Genomic DNA, 26,607 nt, shown 5'->3' with positions numbered 1-26,607 from the left:
CTTTTCCAGAACTAGTTAGTACCACTTACTAACCCACATCTAAAACTCAAACCCCCAGATCATCCTTCTGGACTGTTTTCCCCAACACCCATCACCACACTCACTCAAATACAGACAAACTCATCCGAGTCATCACCGTGGCAACTGGTAATATTACCTCAAAATATTTGATGAGAGAATACTTGTTTTGTTTTTTGTTTTCTTGCTGACTTGGTTTTTGACATTTTGCATTTAGAATTTCTTATTGCACTTTTAGATGTATTTGTATTCCTTAGTTTGTAGCCCAGGCTAATTGTTTAGCTTGACATTTGATAGTGGTCCTCACTCCAACCCTATCGCAGAGTTGATCCCCAGTCTAGTCATACCAAAGACTCTCAAAATGGGACCTGATGGCTCTCAAGGCCCTTCGACCAGATGTCCTGTAACAGGAGACATGGACAGTTCTGGTTCGGACAAGGCTCACTTAAATGTTCCAATAGGGAGACAATCAGATCAGAGAAAAGACAAGTCTCAGTACCTGTAGTAGTTGGGTTTGAAGGGTCCATTCTTGTTCAGGCCCATGTATTTGGCCTGCTCGTCAGACAGCTCTGTCAGGTGGGCGTCAAAGTTGGGCATGTGCAAGTTGGCCACGTACTCATCTGGATGGAGGACACAGGTGGATTGTGAAGAGGAACGCCTCTTTTGTAGTTCACTACTCACAACCCACACATACTTGTTAGTGAAATGGAGCATCGTGGTAAAAAACAAAACACTAGGTGGCGACGTCGAGCCACATTACAACAAACTGCCCATTGAAACCTATGTGTACACATTTATCACATGAATTCATGAAAATGTTCACCAATAAGGCTCAGTCAGAGACTACTTGTATGTATGCAGATCAATGGTCTGCTCCTCAAATGGCACCCTATTCCCTACATAGTGCACTAACTTTGACCAGAGCCCTATGGCCTGGTCCAAAGTAATGCACTATAAAAGGGATTATATAGGGTGCCATTACGGACAGGCCCAGGTCTTACCCATCTTCTTAGGCAGCAGATAGACATCCTGTTTGTAGCGTCCCTCAGGAGCATTGAACAGCTCAATCAGGGCCAGAGCCTGCGGAGAGACACAGACCACCACAGAGTCTCACCACAGAGTCTCACCACAGAGTCTCACCACAGAGTCTCACCACAGAGTCTCAACGCTGCCAACATCCCATTCCCACAAAGCTCAGGTAGCAGCAGAACAACAGGAGAGCAGGAGATATCCTAACTCAAGTCTGGTCTTCAGCAAACCTCGAAAGCAACAAGTATGACTAGTAAAAAAAAAACACCTCAGCATTTTCACATTCAATTTAGGGTTGCTTAGATATTATTGGTGCGGCAGCATAGCCTAGTGGTTAGAGGACTAGTAACCGAAAGGTTGGACTAGTAACCGAAAGGTTGTGAGTTCAAACCCCTGAGCTGACAAGGTACAAATCTGTCGTTCTGCCCCTGAACAGGCAGTTAACCCACTGTTCCCAGGCCGTCATTGATAATAAGAATGTGTTCTTCACTGACTTGCCTGGTTAAATAAAGGTAAAATGTTTTTAAAAATTGGTACAGTTTATACGACGAGCATTAAAAAAAAAAGACATTAAAAAAACTAAATTAATATTTTTAGGAATAGAAAATAAATTGTTTTTCTGTGTGTTTTTGACACAACTGTCATCTAAACAAACGAGATGCCTCACATGAGTAGTAGCTGTGATGGACAGAACAAACGAGATGCCTCACCTGAGTAGTAGCTGTGATGGACAGAACAAACGAGATGCCTCACCTGAGTAGTAGCTGTGATGGACAGAACAAACGAGATGCCTCACCTGAGTAGTAGCTGTGATGGACAGAACAAACGTGGGGACTGTGGAACAGCTTAGATTCAACAGACGACCCTATAGGGAAACACAGAGCACACACATTACACAAGCCAACTGGTCAGTCATGGAGCCATTCACAGGGAAACTGACAATGCACTTTGAAATCAAAACAGAGATTAGAAGAGATATCTGTGTGTTATGCTCTTCTGAGTCCAGCTATGAAAGAAGATCCCCAGAGTACACTCTGATACTACACCACAGAGTACACCCTGATACTACACCACAGAGTACACCCTGATACTACACCACAGAGTGCACCCTGATACTACACCACAGAGTGCACCCTAATACTACATCACAGAGTTCACCCTGATACTACACCACAGAGTGCACCCTGATACTACACCACAGAGTGCACCCTGATACTACACCACAGAGTACACCCTGATACTACACCTCAGAGTACAACCTGATACTACACCTCAGAGTACACCCTGATACTACACCACAGAGTACACCCTGATACTACACCACAGAGTGCACCCTGATACTACACCACAGAGTACACCCTGATACTACACCACAGAGTACATCCTGATACTACACGTCAGAGTACACCCTGATACTACACCACAGAGTACACCCTGATACTACACCTCAGAGTACAACCTGAACGTACTACTCATTCCATCTTAGTATCCTGAAAACAAACTAGAGCTCATTCCATCAGTATACAAATACAAACTAGAGTCATTCCATCTTAGTATCCTGATACTACACTCATTCCATCTTAGTACATCCTGATACTTCCATCACCAAATACAAAGTACACTCATTCCATCTTAGTATACCAAACAGAGCATTCCATCTTAACACTGGGCAAACAGAGCTCATTCCATCTTAGTATCCTGAAATACAAACTAACTCATTCCATCTTAGTATCCTGAACAAACTAAAGCTCATTCCATCTTAGTATCCTGAAATACAAACCAGAGCTCATTCCATCTTAGTATCCTGAAATACAAACTAAAGCTCATTCCATCTCAGTATCCTGAAAAACAAATTTAATCTCAAAACATGACATGACCATGAGAATCGATAGAACATTGCTCAGAGATGCACAAAAAATATATAACATTAAAAAATGGGTGAAATAAATAAATCAACAGGGTTCACCTGTTTTTTATAAACATATTTTGTTTGTAATAGGATGGACGATCTCATCTTCCACTGAACAAAAATATAAACGCAACTTGAGGTCGACCGATTAATCGGAATGGCTGATTAATTAGGGCCGATTTCAAGGTTTTCATAACAATCGGTAATCTGTATTTTTGGACACCGATCATGGCCAATTACATTGCATTCCACGAGGAGACTGCGTTGCAGGCTGACTACCTGTTCTTCAAGCATTGCGCTGTTTATGACTTCTAGCCTATCAACTCCCGAGATTAGGCTGGCAATACTAAAGTACCAATTAGAACATCCAATAGTCAAAGGTATATGAAATACAAATGGTATAGAGAGAAATAGTCCTATAATTCCTATAATAACTACAACCTTAAACTTCTTACCTGGGAATATTGAAGACTCAGGAACCACCAGCTTTCATATGTTCTCATGTTCTGAGCAAGGAACTGAAACGTTAGCTTTTTTACATGGCACATACTGCACTTTTACTTTCTTCTCCAACACTGTGTTTTTGCATTGTTTAAACCAAATTGAACATGTTTTATTATTTATTTGAGACTAAATTGATTTTATTGATGTACTATATTAACTTAAAACTAAAGTGTTCATTGTTCATTCAGTATTGTTGTAATTGTCATTATTACAAATATATATATAAAAATCGGCAGATTAATCGGGATCGGCTTTTTTTGGTCCTCGTTATCGGCGTTGAAAAATCATAATCGGTCGACCTCTAAACGCAACATGAAATATTTTCAAAGATATTACTGAGTTACAGTTCATATAAGGAAATCAGTCAATTGTGATAAATTCATTAGGCCCTAATCAATGGATTTCACATGACTGGGCAGGGGCACATTAATGGGTGGGACTGGGAGTGGATAGGCCCACCCAATTGGCAGCCAGGTCCAGCCAATCAGAATGAGTTTTTCCCCACAAAAGGCATTATTAGAAATACTCCTCGGCCAATAGAAATACTCCTCGGCCAACAGACCCAGGTACTGTAACTCGGCCAACAGGACCAGGTACTGTGTGTGTGTGTGTGTGTGTGTGTGTGTGTGTGTGTGTGTGTGTGTGTGTGTGTGTGTGTGTGTGTGTGTGTGTGTGTGTGTGTGTGTGTGTGTGTGTGTGTGTGTGTGTGTCCAGTACCTCAGCCAGCAGAATGACCCTCTTGCCGTCGGGCCAGATCACATGGTCCACCTGAGAACGCACCCTTTCCCAGGTGAGCTCCGGGCTCCGCAGGCTGGCCTAGATGGGAGAGAGACCAGACACAGTGGTTAGTGACAGAGCAGCAGACCACCCACACCAACCCACCCAACCAAAAGTAACTCACCACATCAATCTCAGTATTGGAATGTCCCATGTTGCAGACTATACAACCGTTCTTAATCCGATCCAGCTGGTCTCTGGTCACCACGTTCTTATTGCCTGAGTGACATCAAGACACCAACGTAGTCAGAACACTCCTTGCTCATCTGAGCTCTGATTGAAATGTACATTGTTAGGTAAGTCATCGGTAGTACAGAGAGAGAGAAAGGGACAGAGAGAGACAGAGAGAGAGACAGAGAGAGATAGAGAGAGAGGCAGAGAGAGAGAGAGAGAGAGAGAGAGATAGAGAGGCAGAGAGAGAGAGAGAGAGAGAGAGACAGAGAGAGAGCCAGAGAGAGGCAGAGAGAGAGAGACAGAGACAGAGAGGCAGAGAGAGAAGCAGAGAGAGAGGCAGAGAGAGAGGCAGAGAGAGAGAGGCAGAGAGAGAGATAGAGAGAATAATGACTGCAATCTGTTATGAAGTGAGTCACCAACTGGTTTGATAAAGACACTGCGTGGTTTAAACAGGTGACGTCTGGTGGGATAAAGCTGAGTCATAAACATGGACATCTGCTGGGGCATTTCAATTTGAAGATACAGGGTGTTTTATGTTTGTATGATTATCAGAGTGGAATTGAATGAATCCGTCTGCTTTCTGGGACCACTGTGCTTCCGCTTGCCCCTCGAGGCTGAGTTACTGGAAAGACATTTTGTGACAACTGATGTTGTGAAAAATGACTTTATGAATATATATATGTATCAATCAAATCACAAATGTATGTATAAATATATATAAATTATTGCTTTGATTGATTGAGAATATATATATATACATTTTTGATTGGATTGATACATATATATTCATACAACATCAGTTGTCATATATATATATATAAATGATTGATGTGATTGGTTTCTAGTTTACCTGTGCAGGTTATCACAATATCCATCTGCCGAATGACTTCATTCAGCTTGACCACCCTGAACCCATCCATGCTATCGTATTGGAGAGAAATCATCCACAGACATTATGCTCATTATGACCACCACTGTAGTATTGTAAAAAATATATATATATATTTTAAGAAGAGTAAAATGTGGCCCTGAGGTTTCTTACCAGCCCTGCAGGGCACAGATGGGGTCTATCTCTGTGATGCAGACGATGGCTCCCATAGCCTTCAGAGCAGAACAGCAACCCTTACCCACCTCTCCGTAACCACACACAACCACCTGTTTCCCTCCAAACATCACATCAGTGGTCCTCTTCAAACTACAGCAAGAAGGGAAATACATTTGTGACAACTATCACAAACTAAAAAATAAAATAAAAAACATTCTGTTCTGCTTGGGGACATATTTGTGATTCCATAGAGGAAGATTATTTCATGTCTAAGTAGAGAACGAACAGTTGTTAATGTTACCATGACAACTCCCTGTCCAGGATGGACTCTCTACAGTAGTAGTTACTGTACTATATTCTACATGACAACTCCCTGTCCAGGATGGACTCTCTACAGTAGTAGTTACTGTACTATATTCTACATGACAACTCCCTGTCCAGGATGGACTCTCTGCAGCAGTAGTTACTGTACTATATTCTACATGACAACTCCCTGTCCAGGATGGACTCTCTGCAGCAGTAGTTACTGTACTATATTCTACATGACAACTCCCTGTCCAGGATGGACTCTCTACAGTAGTAGTTACTGTACTATATTCTACATGACAACTCCCTGTCCAGGATGGACTCTCTGCAGTAGTAGTTACTGTACTATATTCTACATGACAACTCCCTGTCCAGGATGGACTCTCTGCAGTAGTAGTTACTGTACTATATTCTACATGACAACTCCCTGTCCAGGATGGACCCTCTACAGTAGTAGTTACTGTACTATATTCTACATGACAACTCCCTGTCCAGGATGGACTCTCTGCAGTAGTAGTTACTGTACTATATTCTACATGACAACTCCCTGTCCAGGATGGACCCTCTACAGTAGTAGTTACTGTACTATATTCTACATGACAACTCCCTGTCCAGGATGGACTCTCTACAGCAGTAGTTACTGTACTATATTCTACATGACAACTCCCTGTCCAGGATGGACTCTCTACAGTAGTAGTTACTGTACTATATTCTACATGACAACTCCCTGTCCAGGATGGACTCTCTACAGTAGTAGTTACTGTACTATATTCTACATGACAACTCCCTGTCCAGGATGGACTCTCTGCAGTAGTAGTTACTGTACTATATTCTACATGACAACTCCTGTCCAGGATGGACTCTCTACAGTAGTAGTTACTGTACTATATTCTACATGACAACTCCCTGTCCAGGATGGACTCTCTGCAGCAGTAGTTACTGTACTATATTCTACATGACAACTCCCTGTCCAGGATGGACTCTCTACAGTAGTAGTTACTGTACTATATTCTACATGACAACTCCCTGTCCAGGATGGACTCTCTGCAGCAGTAGTTACTGTACTATATTCTACATGACAACTCCCTGTCCAGGATGGACTCTCTACAGTAGTAGTTACTGTACTATATTCTACATGACAACTCCCTGTCCAGGATGGACTCTCTGCAGTAGTAGTTACTGTACTATATTCTACATGACAACTCCCTGTCCAGGATGGACTCTCTACAGTAGTAGTTACTGTACTATATTCTACATGACAACTCCCTGTCCAGGATGGACTCTCTGCAGTAGTAGTTACTGTACTATATTCTACATGACAACTCCCTGTCCAGGATGGACTCTCTACAGTAGTAGTTACTGTACTATATTCTACATGACAACTCCCTGTCCAGGATGGACTCTCTGCAGCAGTAGTTACTGTACTATATTCTACATGACAACTCCCTGTCCAGGATGGACTCTCTACAGTAGTAGTTACTGTACTATATTCTACATGACAACTCCCTGTCCAGGATGGACTCTCTGCAGCAGTAGTTACTGTACTATATTCTACATGACAACTCCCTGTCCAGGATGGACTCTCTACAGTAGTAGTTACTGTACTATATTCTACATGACAACTCCCTGTCCAGGATGGACTCTCTACAGTAGTAGTTACTGTACTATATTCTACATGACAACTCCCTGTCCAGGATGGACTCTCTACAGTAGTAGTTACTGTACTATATTCTACATGACAACTCCCTGTCCAGGATGGACTCTCTACAGTAGTAGTTACTGTACTATATTCTACATGACAACTCCTCCTCACCCGTCCAGGATGGACTCTCTGCAGCAGTAGAGGTTGTCAAACTTCTGCTTGGTAACCGAATCGTTCACATTCATGGCCGGGACACACAGCTTGCCTGCCTTGGACAGCTGGTACAACCTGAGAATAAATAAAGTAAAGACATAAAGCCACAGACTAACGGAGAATAAACTGGACCAATGATTTGTTTTTTAAATCAAAAAATGTCTCTTTCTAACCTGTGGACTCCAGTGACACTCTCCTCCACGATGCCCTGAGCCTTCTTAAACACGCTGGGGTACTTCTTATAAACCCAGTGGGTCAGATCCCCTCCGTCATCCAGAATCTAACAATGACAGCACAATGGTAATATATATATATATATTAAATGGTGAAGTCAACAATCACCTTCCACAGTAGGGCTGGGGCATCACTACATGATCAATGTCAAGCAGACCTTGTGGGCGAATGTGTGTGCATTTCCATTATCTGAAATACCTAAGGTGTGCATGATTTTGCTTGCCTGGTATGGAGTTTTCAGTATTGCGACAATTCCAATGGTTCAATTGTTCCTGGTAACTTAAATCAAGCACGTCTCAAGTGCATACATACAATAAATATTTGACCCCAGCTCTGACGTAAAATCAATTATTGAATAGTTTAGCATTTAGGTACCATGTTGGCCTGCCAGCCTTCTTTGTTGACACAGCGGTCGATGCACCACCAAAAATCATCCTCTGACTCGCCCTTCCATGCAAACACAGGCACCCCTGTTGGGGAGAGGAGAGAGAGAGAGAAAGAAGAGGCTATCATTTATTATGACTGGGGGAGAGGGACGAGGATGAGGATGAAACTATTAGGGTAGGGGGAAAGAGAGAGAGAGACACACAGAGACAGAAAGACAAAAAAAAGAAAGACAAAGAGAGAGACAGAAAGACAAAGAAAGAGAAAGAGAGAGACAGAAAGACAAAGCAAGAGACAGAAAGAGAGAGAGACAGAAAAAAATAGACAGAGACATAGAGAAAGAGACAGAGAGAGAGAGAGAGAGAGAGAGAGAGAGACAGAAAGAGAGACAGAAAGAGAGACAGAAAGAGAGACAGAAAGAGAGACAGAAAGAGAGAGACAGGAAGAGAGAGGGAGAGAAATAAAGAGAGAGAGAGAGAGAGAGAGAGAGACAGAGACAGAGAGAGAGCGAGAGACAGAAAGAAAGAGAGAGACACACAGAGACAGAAAGACAAAAAAAAGAAAGACAAAGAGAGAGACAGAAAGACAAAGAAAGAGAAAGAAAGAGAGAGACAGAAAGACAAAGCAAGAGACAGAAAGAGAGAGAGACAGAAAAAAATAGACAGAGACATAGAGAAATAGAGACAGAGAGAGAGAGAGAGAGAGAGAGAGAGAGAGAGAGAGAGAGAGACAGAAAGAGAGACAGAAAGAGAGACAGAAGAGAGACAGAAAGAGACAGAAGAGAGACAGAAAGAAAGAGGCAGGAAGAGAGAGGGAGAGAAAGAAAGAGGAAGAGAGAGAGAGAGCGAGAGACAGAAAGAAAGAGACAGGAAGAGAGAGGGAGAGAAATAAAGAAAGAAACAGGAAGAGAGAGGGAGAGAAATAAAGAGAGAGAGAGAGAGAGAGAGAGAGAGAGAGAGAGAGAGAGAGAGAGAGAGAGAGAGAGAGAGAGAGAGAGACAGACAGAAAGAGAGAGACAGGAAGAGAGAGGGAGAGAAATAAAGAAAGAGACAGGAAGAGAGAGGGAGAGAAATAAAGAGAGAAAGAGAGAGAGCGAGAGACAGAAAGAAAGAGACAGGAAGAGAGAGGGAGAGAAATAAAGAAAGAGACAGGAAGAGAGAGGGAGAGAAATAAAGAGAGAGAGAGAGAGAGAGAGACAGAAAGAGAGAGACAGGAAGAGAGAGGGAGAGACAGAAAGAAAGAGGCAGGAAGAGAGAGGGAGAGAAAGAAAGAGAGAAAGAGAGAGGAAGAGAGAGGGAGAGAAAGAAAGAGGAAGAGAGAGCGAGAGAGTAAAAGAGAGAGAGAGGGTCCACTATGTGATGTGTGTTCTTACCAGTCTCTGCCAGGGCAGCCGCCACCTCGTTCTGAGTAGAGTAGATGTTACAGGCTGTCCAACGACACTGAGCTCCAAGAGCTACCAGGGTCTCTATCAGAACCTGGGGGCAACACACAAACACGATAAGCTCCTACATTGAGGTAAATGTAAACCATAAAAAATAACACCAAAATCTATCTATCAAGCTGTAATCTGACATGTCTGGAGCAAAGTGCTTTAAGCGAAGCTGTTCATCATCACTGAATGTTTGATTCATTTGACAATCAGGAAAGGCAAAGACAGTATGATTGTATTACTGGAAGAGGCAGAAACAACAACAAAAAGCCACTATCTTTGCCCCAGTCAGAGGCTTCTCATATACTGTAGGTCTATGGATCTAAGATGGTGTATGGTGGAGGAGAAAGCAAGATAACCTACTGCAGTCTGAGCTGTGATGTGGGTGCAGCCCACTATCTTCGCCCCAGCTAGAGGCTTCTCAGCCTGGGCTCTCTTCCTCAGGGAGATCAGGGCTGACATATCTGTGTGTGGGGGGGGGGAATACAGAGAGCGGGATAGAGGTGAGAGGTTAAGGATTTGGATGTGGGAGAGCAAAACAGTGAATGAGAGATTAAAACGGTAATATCTTATGTTTCACCAAGTCTTGGATGAACGACGACATTACGAACATACAACTTGCGGGTTATACACTCTATCGACGGGATAGAACAGCAGACTCTGGTAAGACACGGGGCGAGGGCCGTTGCATATGTGTAAACAGCTGGTGCACGATATCTAAGGAAGTCTCGAGGTTTTGCTCGCCTGAGGTAGAGCATCTCATGATAAGCTGTAGACAACACTATCAACCTAGATTATTTTTTCTTCTGAATTTTTCATAGTTGTCTACATACCACCACAGACGGATGCTGTCACTAAAACCGAAACTAAATGAGCTGTATAAGGCCATAAGCAAACAGGAAAACGCTCGTCCAGACGCAGCACTCCTAGTGGCCGGGGACTTTAATGCAGGAAACTTAAATCAGTTTTACCTAATTTCTATCAGCATATTAAATGTGCAACCAGAGGGAAAACAATTCTAGACCACCTTTACTCCACAAACAGAGAAGCGTACAAAGCTCTCCCTCGCCCTCCATTTGACAAATCTGACCATAATTATATCCTCCTGATTCCTGCTTACCAGCAAAATAATTAAGCAGGAAGCACCAGTGACTCGGTCTATAAAAAAAGTGGTCAGATCAAGCAGATGCTAAACTACAGGACTGTTTTGCTTGCACAGACTGGAATATGTTCCGGGATTCTTCCGATGGCATTGAGGAGTACACCACATTAGTCACTGGCTTTATCAATAAGTGCATTGAGGATGTCTTCCCCACAGTGACCGTACGTACATATCCCAACCAGAAGCCATAGATTACAGGGAACATTCACACCGAGCTAAAGGGTAGAGCTGCGGCTTTTAAGGAGTGGAAGCATATAAGAACCCAGAAGATTATAAGAAATCCCGCTATGCCCTCTGCCAAACCATCAAACAGGCAAAGCAACAACAGAGGACTAAGATTGAATCGTACTATACCGGCAGCGACGCTCGTTGGATGTGGCAGGGCTTGCAAACTACTACAGACTACAAAGGGAAGCACAGCCGAGAGCTGCCCAGTGACATGAGCCTACCAGACAAGCTAAATAACTTCTATGCTCGCTTCGAGGCAAGTAACACTGAAACATGCATGAGAGCATCAGCTGTTCCGGACGACTGTGTGATAACGCTCTCCACAGCCGATGTGAGTAAGACCTCTAAACAGGTCAGCATTCACAAGGCCGCAGGGCCAAACAGATTACCAGGACGTGTACTGCGAGCATGCGCTGACCAACCGGCAAGCGTCTTCACTGACATTTTCAACCTCCCTGCCTGAGTCTGTAATCGCAACATGTTTCAAGCAGACCACCATAGTTCCTGTGCCTAAGAACACTAAGATAACCTGCCTAAATGACTACCGACCCATAGCACTCATGTCTGTAGCCATGACATGCTTCGAAAGGCTTGTCATGGCTCACATCAACACCATTATCCCAGAAACCCTAGACCCACTCCAATTTGCATACCGCACCAACAGATCCACAGATGATGCAATCTCTATTGCACTCCACATTGCCCTTTCACACCTGGACAAAAGGAACACCTATGTGAGAATGCTATTCATTGACTACAGCTCAGCCTTCAACACCATAGTGCCCTCAAAGCTCAACACTAAGCTAAGGACCCTGGGACTAAACACATCTGCCACGCTGATCCTCAACACGGGGACCCCTCAGGGGTGCGTGCTCAGTACCCTTCTGTACTCTTGTTCACTCATGACTGCACGGCCAGGCACGACTCCAACACCATCATTAAGTTTGCTGATGACACAACAGCGGTAGGCCTGATCACGACAACGATGAGACAGCCTATAGGGAGGAGGTCAGAGACCTGACAGTGTGGTGCAAGGACAACAACCTCTTCCTCAATGTGATCAAAACAAAGGAAATGATTGTGGACTACATGATGATTGTGGACTACCTCGACAAAATCTATTCCCCCTCAGGAGACTGAAAAGATTTGTCATGGGCCCCTAGATGAAATCCTGAGGAGGACCAGGACCTCTATACCAGGCACACCTCCCATTCTCATCGATGGGGCTGTAGTGGAGCAGGTTGAGAGCTTCAAGTTCATTGGCATCGACATCAAGAAACTATCATGGCCCAAGCACACCAAGACAGTTGTGAAGAGGGCTCGACAAAATCTATTCCCCCTCAGGAGACTGAAAAGATTTGTCATGGGCCCCTAGATCCTCAAAACGTTTTACAGCTGCACCATCGAGAGCATCCTGACGGGTTGCATCACTGCCTGGTATGGCAACTGCTCGGCCTCCGACTGCAAGGCACAACAGAGTGCCAAGCTTCGTGCCATCCAGGACCTCTATACCAGGCAGTGTCAGAGGAAGGCCCTAAAACTCCTCCACATTAACTCTGTACCGTAATACCCTGTATATAGCCTCCACATTGACTCTGTACCGTAATACCCTGTATATAGCCTCCACATTGACTCTGTACCGGTAAACCTATATATAACCTCCACATTGTCTCTGTACCGTAATACCCTGTATATAACCTCCACATTGTCTCTGTACCGTAATACCTCCACATTGTATATAGCCTCCACATTGACTCTGTACCGTAATCCACATTGTCCTGTATATAGCCTCCACATTGTCTCTGTACCGTAATACCCTGTATATAGCCTCCACATTGACTCTGTACCGTAATACCCTGTATATAGCCTCCACATTGTCTCTGTACCGTAATACCCTGTATATAGCCTCCACATTGACTCTGTACCGTAATACCCTGTATATAGCTCAGGCTATTGTTATTTACTGCTGCTCTTTATTTATTATTTTCTCTTCCTTTTTTTGGTGTTTATTTTCTTAAAACTGCATTGTTGTTAAGTATGTAAGTAAGCATTTTCTGTATCCGGGCGCATGTGACAAATACAATTTGTTTTGTTTTAAGATGAGGATAGGAGAAGCAGGATTAAATATGAAAAATAGGCAAAAAGATAATGACAGATGGAGCACAATTGTGACACGTTTCAGGAAACTAGGCGTGTGTCGCTGGTCACCACTTCACAGCCATTTGAACATAATCTTTTTAATTTTTTAAAATCAAAATACATTTTTGGGGCAGAAATGCCTTCTGGAACATGTGAACTTTCATGTGCCTTAATAAGAAACGTGTATGCCATTTGTAAATATGAGTAAAATTGTTAAATTACGAGCCTAGTTGGTTTAGCCGCAGAAAAACCCAGCAACCTTCCCGCTAGCTATGATTGGCTGAGATGATGAGTGGGCTGGACATGCCGAGAGATGAGTTTGGTTTGGTCTGCCATATAGCACTCTTCTGTCTATTTGAGCTGGTTTGGGGCAACCATGTGGGGCAACCAACTTTAGACCGTCCCCTCGCCCATACCCGGATGCGAACTAGGGACCCTCTGCACACATTAACAACTGTCACCCACCGAAGCATCGTTATCCATCGCTCCACAAAAGCCGCGGCCCTTGCAGAGCAAGGGGAACCACTACTTCAAGGTCTCAGAGCAAGTGACGTCACCGATTGAAACGCTATTTAGCGCGCACTGCTAACTAAGCTAGCACCGCTAACTAAGCTAGCACCGCTAACTAAGCTAGCTGTTTCACATTCGTTACACATGGCATCCATGACAGGGAGAAGTGTACAAACATGATGTATACGGACGGGTAAGATAGTCTAACTAGCTACATTTTCAGATATTACACATTTCTAATTTTGACAAAGTATTTTTATTTCAAGTTAAAGTGTACTGTTAGCTAGCTAGCTAGCGTTAACTGAATGGCTCGCTAGCTAACGTTACGTTTATGATCTTATTATTCGTATCTTAGAGCCATTTGCTTTGCTTGTTATAGCCTAATGCTGGGTAGTAACGTCATGAGTTGTGATTATGGTTAATTGTTAATTGCTGACTGCTATAGTGTGTGGTCATCCACACCCCCTCCCAAAATGGGTGCTGTGCCATTTTTTATATATTATATAAAGGACCCTTGCATTACTGCGTGTACTGTTAGCCAGTTAGCTTGGGTGCTTGACTGCTGTGGTTAGGACAGACATAGATCCAGAAACATAAAGAGATTGGTGATGTGTAAATCTAGTAAATCCAGAACAGTAGGTACCATAGTCCATTTAATGGGTCAACTTTAAGACAACAGGTCAAAATGCAGATATTGTTGTATGTTATCTGCAGTGAGCTCCCATTTCATGTCTTAATAAAGGACTCCACTATGCAAGTGTCCATTTTTTTTAAATGTCACTGCGGGAACTGTTAGCCAGTTAGCTTGGGTGCTTGACTGCTGTGGTTAGGACAGAACGCTCGGATCAACCTTAAAGAGATTGGTGGAGCTAAAGCTTAAAGAGGGTGTGAACGATGCTGAACAGGTGTAGACAAAGAAGAGCTCTTCAGTAGGTACCAAAACTTTCAAAGGCCATTTTCTCAAAAGTGAAGTTACAAGTTTATCAACCTTCTTAGCAGAATTACTTTCCCATTGTTCCTCAAATGCAGTATATGATATACCATGTTGTAGCCTTGTGTATCTGCTTTTATCCAATGTAAAAAAACACCATTTCTAATTTCACAATTGATGTAAAACCACATGCTCCTCTACATATGCTTGTAGTAGGCTTATTAAACCAGAGTAAATGCAACAGCAAAACAGCTGTTTATACAAGGCACAGGCAGCAGTTCTAGGACCACTTACAGAGCACTTCCTCATCATCTAGGTCTGCACAGCCTGAGAGATACTGTCTATACAACCAGAGAGAGATACTGTCTATTAAACCAGAGGACTACGGTTTATACAACCAGAGAGAGATACTGTCTATTAAACCAGAGGACTACGGTTTATACAACCAGAGAGAGATACTGTCTATTAAACCAGAGGACTACGGTTTATACAACCAGAGAGAGATACTGTCTATTAAACCAGAGGACTACGGTTTATACAACCAGAGTCTATTAAACCAGAGATACTGTACTATTAAACCAGAGGACTACGGTTTATACAACCAGAGAGAGATACTGTCTATTAAACCAGAGGACTACGGTTTATACAACCAGAGAGAGATACTGTCTATTAAACCAGAGGACTATTAAACCAGGTTTATACAACCAGAGAGAGATACTGTCTATTAAACCAGAGGACTACGGTTTACTACGGTTTATACAACCAGAGAGAGATACTGTCTATTAAACCAGAGGACTACGGTTTATACAACCAGAGAGAAATACTGTCTATTAAACCAGAGGACTACGGTTTCTACAACCAGAGAGAGATACTGTCTATTAAACCAGAGGACTACGGTTTATACAACCAGAGAGAGATACTGTCTATTAAACCAGAGGACTACGGTTTATACAACCAGAGAGAGATACTGTCTATTAAACCAGAGGACTACTGTCTTACAACCAGAGAGAGATACTGTCTATTAAACCAGAGAGAGATACTACATACAACCAGAGAGAGATACTGTCTATTAAACCAGAGGAGATACTGTTTATACAACCAGAGAGATACTGTCTATTAAACCAGAGAGAGTACTATTAAACCAGAGGATACTGTCTATTAAACCAGGAGAGATACTTATACAACCAGAGAGAGATACTGCCTATACAACCAGAGAGAGATACTGTCTATAAACCAGAGGAGATACTGTCTATTAAACCAGAGTTTGTCTATACAACCAGAGAGAGATACTGTCTATTAAACCAGAGAGACTATACAACCAGAGAGAGATACTGTCTATACAGACCAGAGAGAGATACTGTCTATTAAACCAGAGAGATGTCTATTAAACCAGAGAGACTACTGTTTATACAACCAGAGAGAGATACTGTCTATTAAACCAGAGAGAGAGATACTGTCTATACAACCAGAGAGTTTATGTCTATAAACCAGAGAGAGATACTGTCTATACAACCAGAGAGAGATACTGTCTATTAAACCAGAGGATACTGTCTATTAAACCAGAGTACTTCTATACAAACCAGAGAGAGATACCAGAGAGAGATACTGTCTATACAACCATTACTGTCTATACAACCAGAGGACTACAACCAGGTTTATACAACCAGATACTGTCTATCTTTTGTATAGATTTCTTTGATACCTACAGAGGCCCTAAAATTCAGAATCAAAAGGCTAAATGACCATCTTAAAACAATTACAAATGTCAGCTTAGTAGAACTTCCATGACTTCCATAGCAAATCATTAAGTCAAACAACGCCAGCACAGCAGAAAGAGAACACTGCTGTTTGATCTGTCTCGGGTCTAGGACCAAAAAGTTCCTTAACAGCTTCTACCCCACAAGCCATAAGACTGCTGAACAATTAATCACATGGAGCACCAGACTATTGCATTGACTGACCCCCCCCCCACCCCACCCCTCCATTTGTTTTGTACACTGCTGCTACTCACTGTTTATTATCTATGAATAGTCACTTCACCCCTACCTACATGTACACATTACCTCTAACCTGTACTCCCACACACTGACTCAGTACCGGTACCACCTGTATATAGTCTCGCTATTGTTATGTTATTGTGTCACTTTTTTATTTTTTATTATGTTTTAACTTTTGTTTATTTGGTAAATATTTTCTTAGCTCTTCTTAAAACTGCACTGTTGGTTAAGGGATTTGTAAGTAAACATTTCACGGTAAGGTCCTACACTTGTTGTATTCGGCGCATGTGACTAATAAAGTTTGATTTGATTTGTATGCTGTATCTTCTTATTACTGATGCGGAGTCGGTCCTCGGCGAGGTGCATGGCAGCTCTAAGCACTCTCTGCAGCCTCTAACCCACTGATCCTGAATCAGCACTTACACTTATCATTTTCACAATAATGAGCCCAGCCAATATAAGCTGTACTGGGCTGCCCTGATTGCAAATCTACCATAGTTGCTATCAGAACGATGACTGAAAGTGGACGCAAAGACAGTGGATGCCAGAAAGTGGATGCAAAGACAGTGGATGCCAGAAAGTGGATGCAAAGACAGTGGATGCCAGAAAGTGGATGCAAAGACAGTGGATGCCAGAAAGTGGATGCAAAGACAGTGGATGCCTGAAAATAGATGCCAGACAGTGGTAATTCCACACCTTGTTCTGCGATCTCGATCTCCCGTCTGCCGAACTCTGCCTGTTTGACGTTCTTAACACAGAAGTCGCTGCTGCCCTTGGAGTTGGCCTGGGCCTTGTCCCGAGGAGAGGTCTCGTCATCTGAGCTGTCTGAGTAGGATGCAGCTGGACATTGTGTTGGTGGGGGGGGGACAAAGAGTCAGAGACACATAAGGAAGTGATTTCTGGTCTACCAGCCTATAGCAGGCAGTGTAGTGTAGTAGCTTGACATGGTCTTTTACATCAGTTGAATAATAGAAGGATTGTCAGCTAATAACAGATGCATGATCCTCTGAGGACTGAGGACTTTTGTTACCTTGTTAATCACCAGCACCTATTGGTGTGTGTGTGTGTGTGTGTGTGTGTGTGTGTGTGTGTGTGTGTGTGTGTGTGTGTGTGTGTGTGTGTGTGTGTGTGTGTGTGTGTGTGTGTGTGTGTGTGTGTGTGTGTGTGTGTGTGTGTGTGTGTGTGTGTGTGTGTGTGTACCATGTGTGTACCGTGTGGGTGTGTGTGTGTGTGTGTACCGTGTGTGTGTGTGTGATCTACCTGAGCTGTAGCTATCTGTGGAGGACTGGGAGATGGAGCGAGAGAGGGAGCGCCGGCCAGCCTTAGTGGGGTACTTCTGAAACTCCTGTTTATCCTCCGCGTTAGCAAACTGGATCTGAAGAAGAAGGGGGGAGGGCATGAGTTACTCGCCTGCTGACATTATGGTGTAAACTTTATTCAGTGAGATGGGGTGAGTCAGAGATAGTCAGTGAGCCTGTCGTGAGTCAGAGATAGTCAGAGATAGTCAGTGAGCCTGTAGTGAGTCAGAGATACAGTCAGATATAGTCAGTGATCCTGTAGTGAGTCAGAGATAGTCAGTGATCCTGTAGTGAGTCAGAGATACAGTCAGAGATACAGTCAGAGAGCCTGTAGTGGGTCAGATATACAGTCATATATACAGTCAGAGAGCCTGTAGTGGGTCAGATATACAGTTATATATACAGTCAGAGAGCCTGTAGTGGGTCAGATATACAGTCAGTGACATTGAATTTCCAACTATGGACATTTATGTAGATATGTTACAGTGTTTAATGAGGAGGGGACCAGATCTATGGAGTTCTATGGAGATCTGCTATAATATTTGGGAGGACAGTAGTTCTCCGGGAACAGAGTTGGAGTGAAAACATTACAGGAGGGTAGCAGACGGTCAAGTGCAGCGTCTGGTTGCTCCTCATTACACACCACAGACCAGCAGCTTCTGGTTGCTCCTTATTACACACCACAGACCAGCAGCTTCTGGTTGCTCCTCATTACACACCACAGACCAGCAGCGTCTGGTTGCTCCTCATTACACACCACAGACCAGCAGCGTCTGATTGCTCCTCATTACACACCACAGACCAGCAGCGTCTGATTGCTCCTCATTACACACCACAGACTAGCAGCTTCTGGTTGCTCCTCATTACACACCACAGACCAGCAGCTTCTGGTTGCTCCTCATTACACACCACAGACCAGCAGCGTCTGATTGCTCCTCATTACACACCACAGACCAGCAGCTTCTGGTTGCTCCTCATTACACACCACAGACCAGCAGCGTCTGGTTGCTCCTCATTACACACCACAGACCAGCAGCGTCTGGTTGCTCCTCATTACACACCACAGACCAGCAGCGACTGGTTGCTCCTCATTACACACCACAGACCAGCAGCGTCTGGTTGCTCCTCATTACACACCACAGACCAGCAGCGTCTGGTTGCTCCTCATTACACACCACAGACCAGCAGCGTCTGGTTGCTCCTCATTACACACCACAGACCAGCAAATATTATTTACATCATCAACATATGAATCACTACAAAACTTATTGTATGACCTCTTATACACTATAGTAGGCCCAGCCTGACCTCTTATACACTATATTAGACCCAGCCTGACCTCTTATACACTATATTAGGCCCCACCTGACCTCTTATACACTATAGTAGGCCCAGCCTTTGTAACTTTGGTTTTCCTAGATATGGCTACTATATTGTGATCACTACATCCTATGGATCTGGATACTGCTTTAAAGCACATTTCTGCAGCATTACTAAATATGTGATCAATACATGTTGATGATGTCATTCCTGTGCTGTTTGTAAACACCCTGGTAGGTTGACTGATAACCTGATCCAGGCTGCAGGCACTGGTAACAGTCGAAGTTGTTTCTTGAGTGGGCAGCTGGATGAAAGCCAGACAATATTTAAAAATGACCCAGAATATATACTTCTCTGTTGATGTCAGAATATATACTTCTCTGTTGATGTCAGAATATATACTTCTCTGTTGATGTCAGAATATATACTTCTCTGTTGATGTCAGAATATATACTTCTCTGTTGATACATTATCAAGCATTTCACACATGTTATCCAGATACTGACTGTTAACACTTGGTGGTCTATAGCAGCTTCCCACCAGAATGGGCTTTAGGTGAGGCAGGTGAACCTGTAGCCATATTACTTCAACAGTATTTAACATTAGATCGTCTCTAAGCTTTACAGGAATGTGGTTCTGAATATAAACAGCAACACCTCCCCCGTTGGCATTTCTGTCTTTTCGGTCGATGTTAGAACCGTGTATCCACTGTATCTTCAAATGTATTATCTAAGTGAGTTTCAGAGATACATGATCGGGGATTCATAAATTAAATGACTTACATTGTGTTTGCCAATGCCCCTAAGATCATGTACATTTGATGCAGCATTATGACGACTCATTGTCACAACGGTAGGGATTGAACTGAGCTGGTCTTGGATCATTTACCAGTCATTGTTTCAACGCAGCCTTGAAATGCATGGACAGAGTCCAGGAGCCAAGATGATTTGGAAGGACTCAGTCATTCCTGTAGAGTATGTTCTGTTTCCAGAAGGTGTCAAAGTCATCTACAAAAGAGACTCCAGCAGAGCTACAGTCTTTTAGCCAGATGTGTAATCTGCGGCCCAACGATGGTACTGGACCTGAAATTATTGGCCATTTTTTTGTTGTCTTTTAATGCTAAAATCACTTCTTTAAAATCCATTTTCAAATGTTCCGAGCTAGCTCTTCTGATGTAATTTGACCCCACATGGACTACGACAGTGTCATCTCGCGGCGCCTGTCGTAGAACAGTCGGAAGCAGCCTTGTTATGTCCTGTACTTGTGCTCCTGGGTAGAACAGGGTTTTTGCCTTGGGGACTGAGATGTTTATAACCATAGAGCTGCCTATGATGACAGCTTGTGATGTTGAATGGGCTGGTCTATCAGGCAGCCTCACGGTCTGGTGAGAGGATCTGAACACGAGGTAGAAGCCACCGGAGAGGGAGACAGAACCGAGGACGAAAAAGCAGATACCTCCAGATCCGATCTTGATTGGGAAGCCACCAAGGAAGAAGGTGCCGGAACCTCTGGATCCAGGGTGGCACAGCTGTTTCTGGTCTGTGTCAGTTCCATGCTCAACATCTCCATGGAGACCCCCGTTGCCAAAGGATGCCTTCTTCGACTTTCACGGCGAGTGACGTACCTCCATGGATGTTTGGTTTGGTCGAGAACAGCTCCGTTCTCTAGGGAAGGGGGAGGCTGTGGACAGCCGACACGGCAGCGAAACTTCCAGCAGACCAGAGCAGCGTCCGGCTACTAGGGTAGAAAAATAAAAAGTAGGTGGGTGTGGGTTCTCCTGTAGTTTATGTAGGTTTGCTACTTGCTTGTTAAGAGGAGCTACTTCGCTCCTGTAGTCCTCCGCAAGCTAGCAGTTGCTACATTGATGGCATAGAAGGCCCTTCAGTTGATACATTGAAAGTCAGTGCGGTCCACATTGTCCCGGAACAAAGCAAAGCAAACACAGCTCCTGTAATGCTGGAAACATTCAATAGCGGCCCCCATTTGAGACCGCAGACTCAGCTAGGCTAGCTATGCTTTCGCGTCTCTCCCCCTACATTGAATCTGGCAGAATCCCGGGACAGATGGCAGCACTCACAGCAATTTAGCCCAGAGCCGCATGAATCAAAATAAAATAAAAGTATATAAAACAACTTTGTCAGCTTTTAAACAGAGGTCTTTATTTCAGGTTTCGCTGTTTGACAGCGTTCAACAACAACAAACCTACAGGAGGGTAGCTGTCCAGAAACAGGGTTGGAGAGTAAACCTACAGGAGGGTAGCTGTCCAGAAACAGGGTTGGAGAGTAAACCTACAGGAGGGTAGCTGTCCAGAAACAGGGTTGGAGAGTAAACCTACAGGAGGGTATCTCTCCAGGAACGGAGAGTAAACCTACAGGAGGGTATCTGTCCAGAAACAGGGTTGGAGAGTAAACCTACAGGAGGGTAGCTGTCCAGAAACAGGGTTGGAGAGTAAACCTACAGGAGGGTAGCTGTCCAGAAACAGGGTTAAAGAGTAAACTTACAGGAGGGTAGAGGTACTTACAGTACCTATATAACATGTTCCTAAACCTGACATACTTCACATCAAATGTATATAACCAAATAAAAGGGATTAACAGTACATTTCCTGACGGTAGGCTACCACATGAGCATTCATCAAAGTGCATTGTGGGCCGCCATTGTAAAGCCTAGGCTACTAGTCTACTTCGTGGGGATAGGAGGGTGGCAAAAAAAATACATCTTTCCTCGGGCAGCATATCGACCAGGACCAGGCCTAATCAGCACCGATTAGTCTATAAATTAAGAAGAGATACGATATCAAATTATACCATGCCAGGTTGGATAAGAGCGTCTGCTAAATGACTTAAATGTAAATGTAATGTAAATGGATAAGATTGGCGCATTGTCCATTTGACACAACGTTAGCACATTCTAGGCCTCAGAGCCAGAACAACCTTGTCGACTGCTGTTGAATAATTAACGAATACGTCAGACACATCCAACTTCTTTTTTTTTTTAAACACCAATTCATTTATTTATTTACTAGCAAGCAATGAAAATGTGCAGTGTATGAAAGAAAGTCCACACGTCAAATTATTTTTTGACTTGAAGCTCCATAGAGCCTACAGCTCTTAGCTGCTGGAGCATCAGAGGACAGGTGGAGAGAGGAGGAGATATAGAGAGTTTTATAGAAAGACTAAGTTAGCAAAACAACCGCTTATAATCTTTAGTAAACACTCCAATTAATTAAATCAAGTTTATTTACACAACAATTATTTTTAAACGGTTTCATGACAGGTTTCATCTATTTAACTGTCAGTTACACAGTTATTCAATTACTGTCACAGCCTTCAGCCCTGTTTATACTTGGTTCTAACATGCTGCCTTTGTCCTGATCTTGTCCACATTCCGATTGTGCCCACATTGTTTTATACAGGTTCAGACCATTAAAAGACATTGTGATCTTCCTGGTAGTCAAGCATTGTGTTTCGATATCAATCCGATGTAAAAAAAAAAAAAAGATCTGGATCTGAACTATTAAAATCATTATACTGGTCTCAAAAAATGATTGACAGGTAACACCATTGAATAGTCCTAAAATATATTAATTAATCTTATTTTGAAAAGAGAACCTGGTCACAATGTTGACACAGTGGAAGGAGAAGAGACACATTTTATTACAACGTGTAAACGGGACAAACCTCGACCAGATAGTAATTGGATCATATTGATCATGGCACGAAACTCACTTGTTAGCACAAGGCTATAGTTTCTGTAAATATAAAGACAAATCAGATTGTATTTGACCAGAACTTACTGCATTCCTTTCTTCATTGTTTATTTCACATTTATTTAACCAGGTAGGCTAGTTGAGAACACCTTTATTTAACCAGGTAGTCTAGTTGAGAACACCTATATTTAACCAGGTAGGCCAGTTGAGAACACCTTTATTTAACCAGGTAGGCCAGTTGAGAACACCTTTATTTAACCAGGTAGGCTAGTTGAGAACACCTTTATTTAACCAGGTAGGCCAGTTGAGAACACCTTTATTTAACCAGGTAGGCTAGTTGAGAACACCTTTATTTAACCAGGTAGGCCAGTTGAGAACACCTTTATTTAACCAGGTAGGCCAGTTGAGAACACCTTTATTTAACCAGGTAGGCCAGTTGAGAACACCTTTATTTAACCAGGTAGGCCAGTTGAGAACACCTTTATTTAACCAGGTAGGCTAGTTGAGAACACCTTTATTTAACCAGGTAGGCCAGTTGAGAACACCTTTATGTAACCAGGTAGGCCAGTTGAGAACACCTTTATTTAACCAGGTAGGCCAGTTGAGAACACCTTTATTTAACCAGGTAGGCCAGTTGAGAACACCTTTATTTAACCAGGTAGGCCAGTTGAGAACACCTTTATTTAACCAGGTAGGCCAGTTGAGAACACCTTTATTTAACCAGGTAGGCCAGTTGAGAACACCTTTATTTAACCAGGTAGGCCAGTTGAGAACACCTTTATTTAACCAGGTAGGCCAGTTGAGAACACCTTTATTTAACCAGGTAGGCCAGTTGAGAACACCTTTATTCAACCAGGTAGGCCAGTTGAGAACACCTTTATTTAACCAGGTAGGCTAGTTGAGAACACCTTTATTCAACCAGGTAGGCTAGTTGAGAACACCTTTATTCAACCAGGTAGGCCAGTTGAGAACACCTTTATTCAACCAGGTAGGCCAGTTGAGAACAAGCTCTCATTTACAACTGCAACCTGGCCAAGACAAAGCAAAGCAGTGCGACAAAAAAACAACAGAGTTACACATGGAGTAAACGAACATACAATCAATAATACAATTGAGAAATCTATATACAGTGTGTGCAAGTAGAGTAAAGAGGTAAGGCAATAAATAGGCCAATAGTAGCGAAGTAATTACAGTTTTGCAAATGAACACTGGGGTGATAGATGTGCAGATGATGTGCAAGTAGAGATACTGGTGTGCAAAATAGCAAAAAAGTAAATAACAGATGGACTACGTACAGCTGCAGCGATCGGTAAGCTGCTCAGATAGCTGATGCTTAAAGTTAGTGAGGGAGATATGTCTCCAACTTCAGCTATTTTTGCAATTTGTTCCAGTCATTGGCAGCAGAGAACTGGAAGGAAAGGCGACCAAAGGAGGTGTTGGCTTTGACCAGTGAAATATACCTGCTGGAGCCCGTGCTACGGGTGGGTGTTGTTATGGTGACCAGTGAGCTGAGATAAGGCGGAGCTTTACCTAGCAAAGACTTATAGATGATCTGGAGCCAGTGTATATACAGTTGTTATCAAAGTGAATGGTAAACCAACCCCATTGGGGTAGCAGGGTAGCCTAGTGGTTAGAGTGTAGAGGTGGCAGGGTAGCCTAGTGGTTAGAGTGTAGGGGCGGCAGTTAGCCTAGTGGTTAGAGTGTAGGGGCAGCAGGTAGCCTAGTGGTTAGAATGTAGGGGCGGCAGGTAGCCTAGTGGTTAGAGTGTAGGGGCGGCAGGTAGCCTAGTGGTTAGAGTGTAGAGGTGGCATGGTAGCCTAGTGGTTAGAGTGTAGGGGTGGCAGGTAGCCTAGTGGTTAGAGTGTAGGGGCGGCAGGTAGCCTAGTGGTTAGAGTGTAGGGGCGGCAGGTAGCCTAGTGGTTAGAGTGTAGGGGCGGCAGGTAGCCTAGTGGTTAGAGTGTAGGGGCGGCAGGTAGCCTAGTGGTTAGAGTGTAGGGGCGGCAGGTAGCCTAGTGGTTAGAGTGTAGGGGCGGCAGGTAGCCTAGTGGTTAGAGTGTAGGGGTGGCAGGTAGCCTAGTGGTTCGAGTGCAGAGGTGGCAGGTAGCCTAGTGGTTAGAGTGTAGGGGTGGCAGTGTAGCCTAGTGGTTAGAGTGTAGGGGTGGCAGGGTAGCCTAGTGGTTAGAGTGTAGGGGCGGCAGGTAGCCTAGTGGTTAGAGTGTAGAGGTGGCATGGTAGCCTAGTGGTTAGAGTGTAGGGGTGGCAGGTAGCCTAGTGGTTAGAGTGTAGAGGTGGCAGGTAGCCTAGTGGTTAAAGTGTAGAGGTGGCAGGTAGAACAGACTGATTTACCTTGTCGTGAGAACAGACTGATTTACCTTGTCGTGAGAACAGACTGATTTACCTTGTCGTGAGAACAGACTGATTTACCTTGTCGTGAGAACAGACTGATTTACCTTGTCGTGAGAACAGACTGATTTACCTTGTCGTGAGAACAGACCGATTTACCTTGTCGTGAGAACAGACCGATTTACCTTGTCGTGAGAACAGACCGATTTACCTTGTCGTGACGTCCCCACTGATATCCTCAGAAAAAGAGAAGTATGAGGCTGGTTGCACCAGGATAATAAACAGGGACTACTTTACCGGACCCAAAGTAGACCCCAGTAACAGAATAGATCTGTATTGTCCACTTGTATGTATAGCCTCTTATTTTAGTTGTTGTCACGATACCCCAACCTGACACCACACACACGACAGACTGGGTGCAGCCCAAGGTCAGAAACAGAGCATCGTCCCTGGCCAGCTAATAACTCAGCCTTATTAAGACACTAATGTACCAGTGATGTATCGATATCATAGCTCTGTTTCCCTGTGGTCATTTCACATCATTAGGTTTCATTAACCGACAGTGTCCTCACCCCTCAATGACACTTCCACAGGGCCACAATGTCCAGTGTCCTCACTCCGCAATGACACTTCCACAGGGCCACAATGTCCAGTGTCCTCACCCCTCAATGACACTTCCACAAGGCCACAATGTCCAGTGTCCTCACTCCGCAATGACACTTCCACAGGGCCACAATGTCTAGTGTCCTCACTCCTCAAAGACACTTCCACAGGGCCACAATGTCCAGTGTCCTCACTCCACAATGACACTTCCACAGGGCCACAATGTCCAGTGTCCTCACTCCTCAATGACACTTCCACAGGGCCACAATGTCCAGTGTCCACCAGTGTCTGTATCTGTGTCTGTATCTGTGTGTGTGTGTGTGTGTATGTGTGTGTGTGTGTGTGTGTGTGTGTGTGTGTGTGTGTGTGTGTGTGTGTGTGTGTGTGTGTGTGTGTGTGTGTGTGTGTGTGTGTGTGTGTGTGTGTGTGTGTGTGTGTGTGTGTGTGTGTGTGTGTGTGTGTGTGCCGGCGTGTCTGGGTGTGTGTGATGTCACTAGATTTGTCCCTCTGCAAGAGTTGCAAAACATTCCTTCTTCATTTAACTCATGCAACTCAACACAACGTGAAGAGAAGGGCGTAACCATGTGAAACGGCTAGCTAGTTAGCGGTGGTGCGTGCTAATAGCGTTTCAAATCGGTGATGTCACTTGCTCCGAAACCTTGAAGTAGTTGTTTCCCTTGCTCTGCAAGGGCCGCGGCTTTTG

The 26,607-nt window shown here is 43.7% G+C and overlaps 1 protein-coding gene across 3 annotated transcripts in view; it reads right to left on the bottom strand.

The window, feature by feature from the left end:
- Positions 1 to 26,607, bottom strand: part of LOC124045477 (S-adenosylhomocysteine hydrolase-like protein 1) — a 47,390-nt gene that overhangs the window by 1,134 nt on the left and 19,649 nt on the right. Inside the window, exons 2-16 of one of the 3 annotated variants that reach the window (XM_046364794.1) lie at positions 17,892 to 18,006; positions 17,328 to 17,471; positions 10,028 to 10,128; positions 9,608 to 9,710; positions 8,227 to 8,321; positions 7,791 to 7,897; positions 7,606 to 7,692; positions 5,892 to 5,919; positions 5,454 to 5,608; positions 5,262 to 5,332; positions 4,362 to 4,456; positions 4,178 to 4,276; positions 1,844 to 1,912; positions 1,020 to 1,098; positions 518 to 638 (exon numbers count right to left, since the gene is read on the bottom strand). In XM_046364794.1, coding sequence (XP_046220750.1) covers positions 518 to 638; positions 1,020 to 1,098; positions 1,844 to 1,912; positions 4,178 to 4,276; positions 4,362 to 4,456; positions 5,262 to 5,332; positions 5,454 to 5,608; positions 5,892 to 5,919; positions 7,606 to 7,692; positions 7,791 to 7,897; positions 8,227 to 8,321; positions 9,608 to 9,710; positions 10,028 to 10,128; positions 17,328 to 17,471; positions 17,892 to 18,006 — 1,469 coding nt within the window. Of the gene's footprint in view, positions 1 to 510; positions 639 to 1,019; positions 1,099 to 1,843; positions 1,913 to 4,177; positions 4,277 to 4,361; positions 4,457 to 5,261; positions 5,333 to 5,453; positions 5,609 to 5,891; positions 5,920 to 7,575; positions 7,693 to 7,790; positions 7,898 to 8,226; positions 8,322 to 9,607; positions 9,711 to 10,027; positions 10,129 to 17,327; positions 17,472 to 17,891; positions 18,007 to 26,607 lie in introns of those variants that run through there. The other 2 variants (XM_046364791.1, XM_046364792.1) reach the window with 2 other exon arrangements.

Source organism: Oncorhynchus gorbuscha, linkage group LG10, assembly GCF_021184085.1.
Source record: "Oncorhynchus gorbuscha isolate QuinsamMale2020 ecotype Even-year linkage group LG10, OgorEven_v1.0, whole genome shotgun sequence".
Classification (NCBI taxonomy): Eukaryota; Metazoa; Chordata; class Actinopteri; order Salmoniformes; family Salmonidae; genus Oncorhynchus; species Oncorhynchus gorbuscha.
This window is presented reverse-complemented; position numbering and strand designations above follow the sequence as displayed.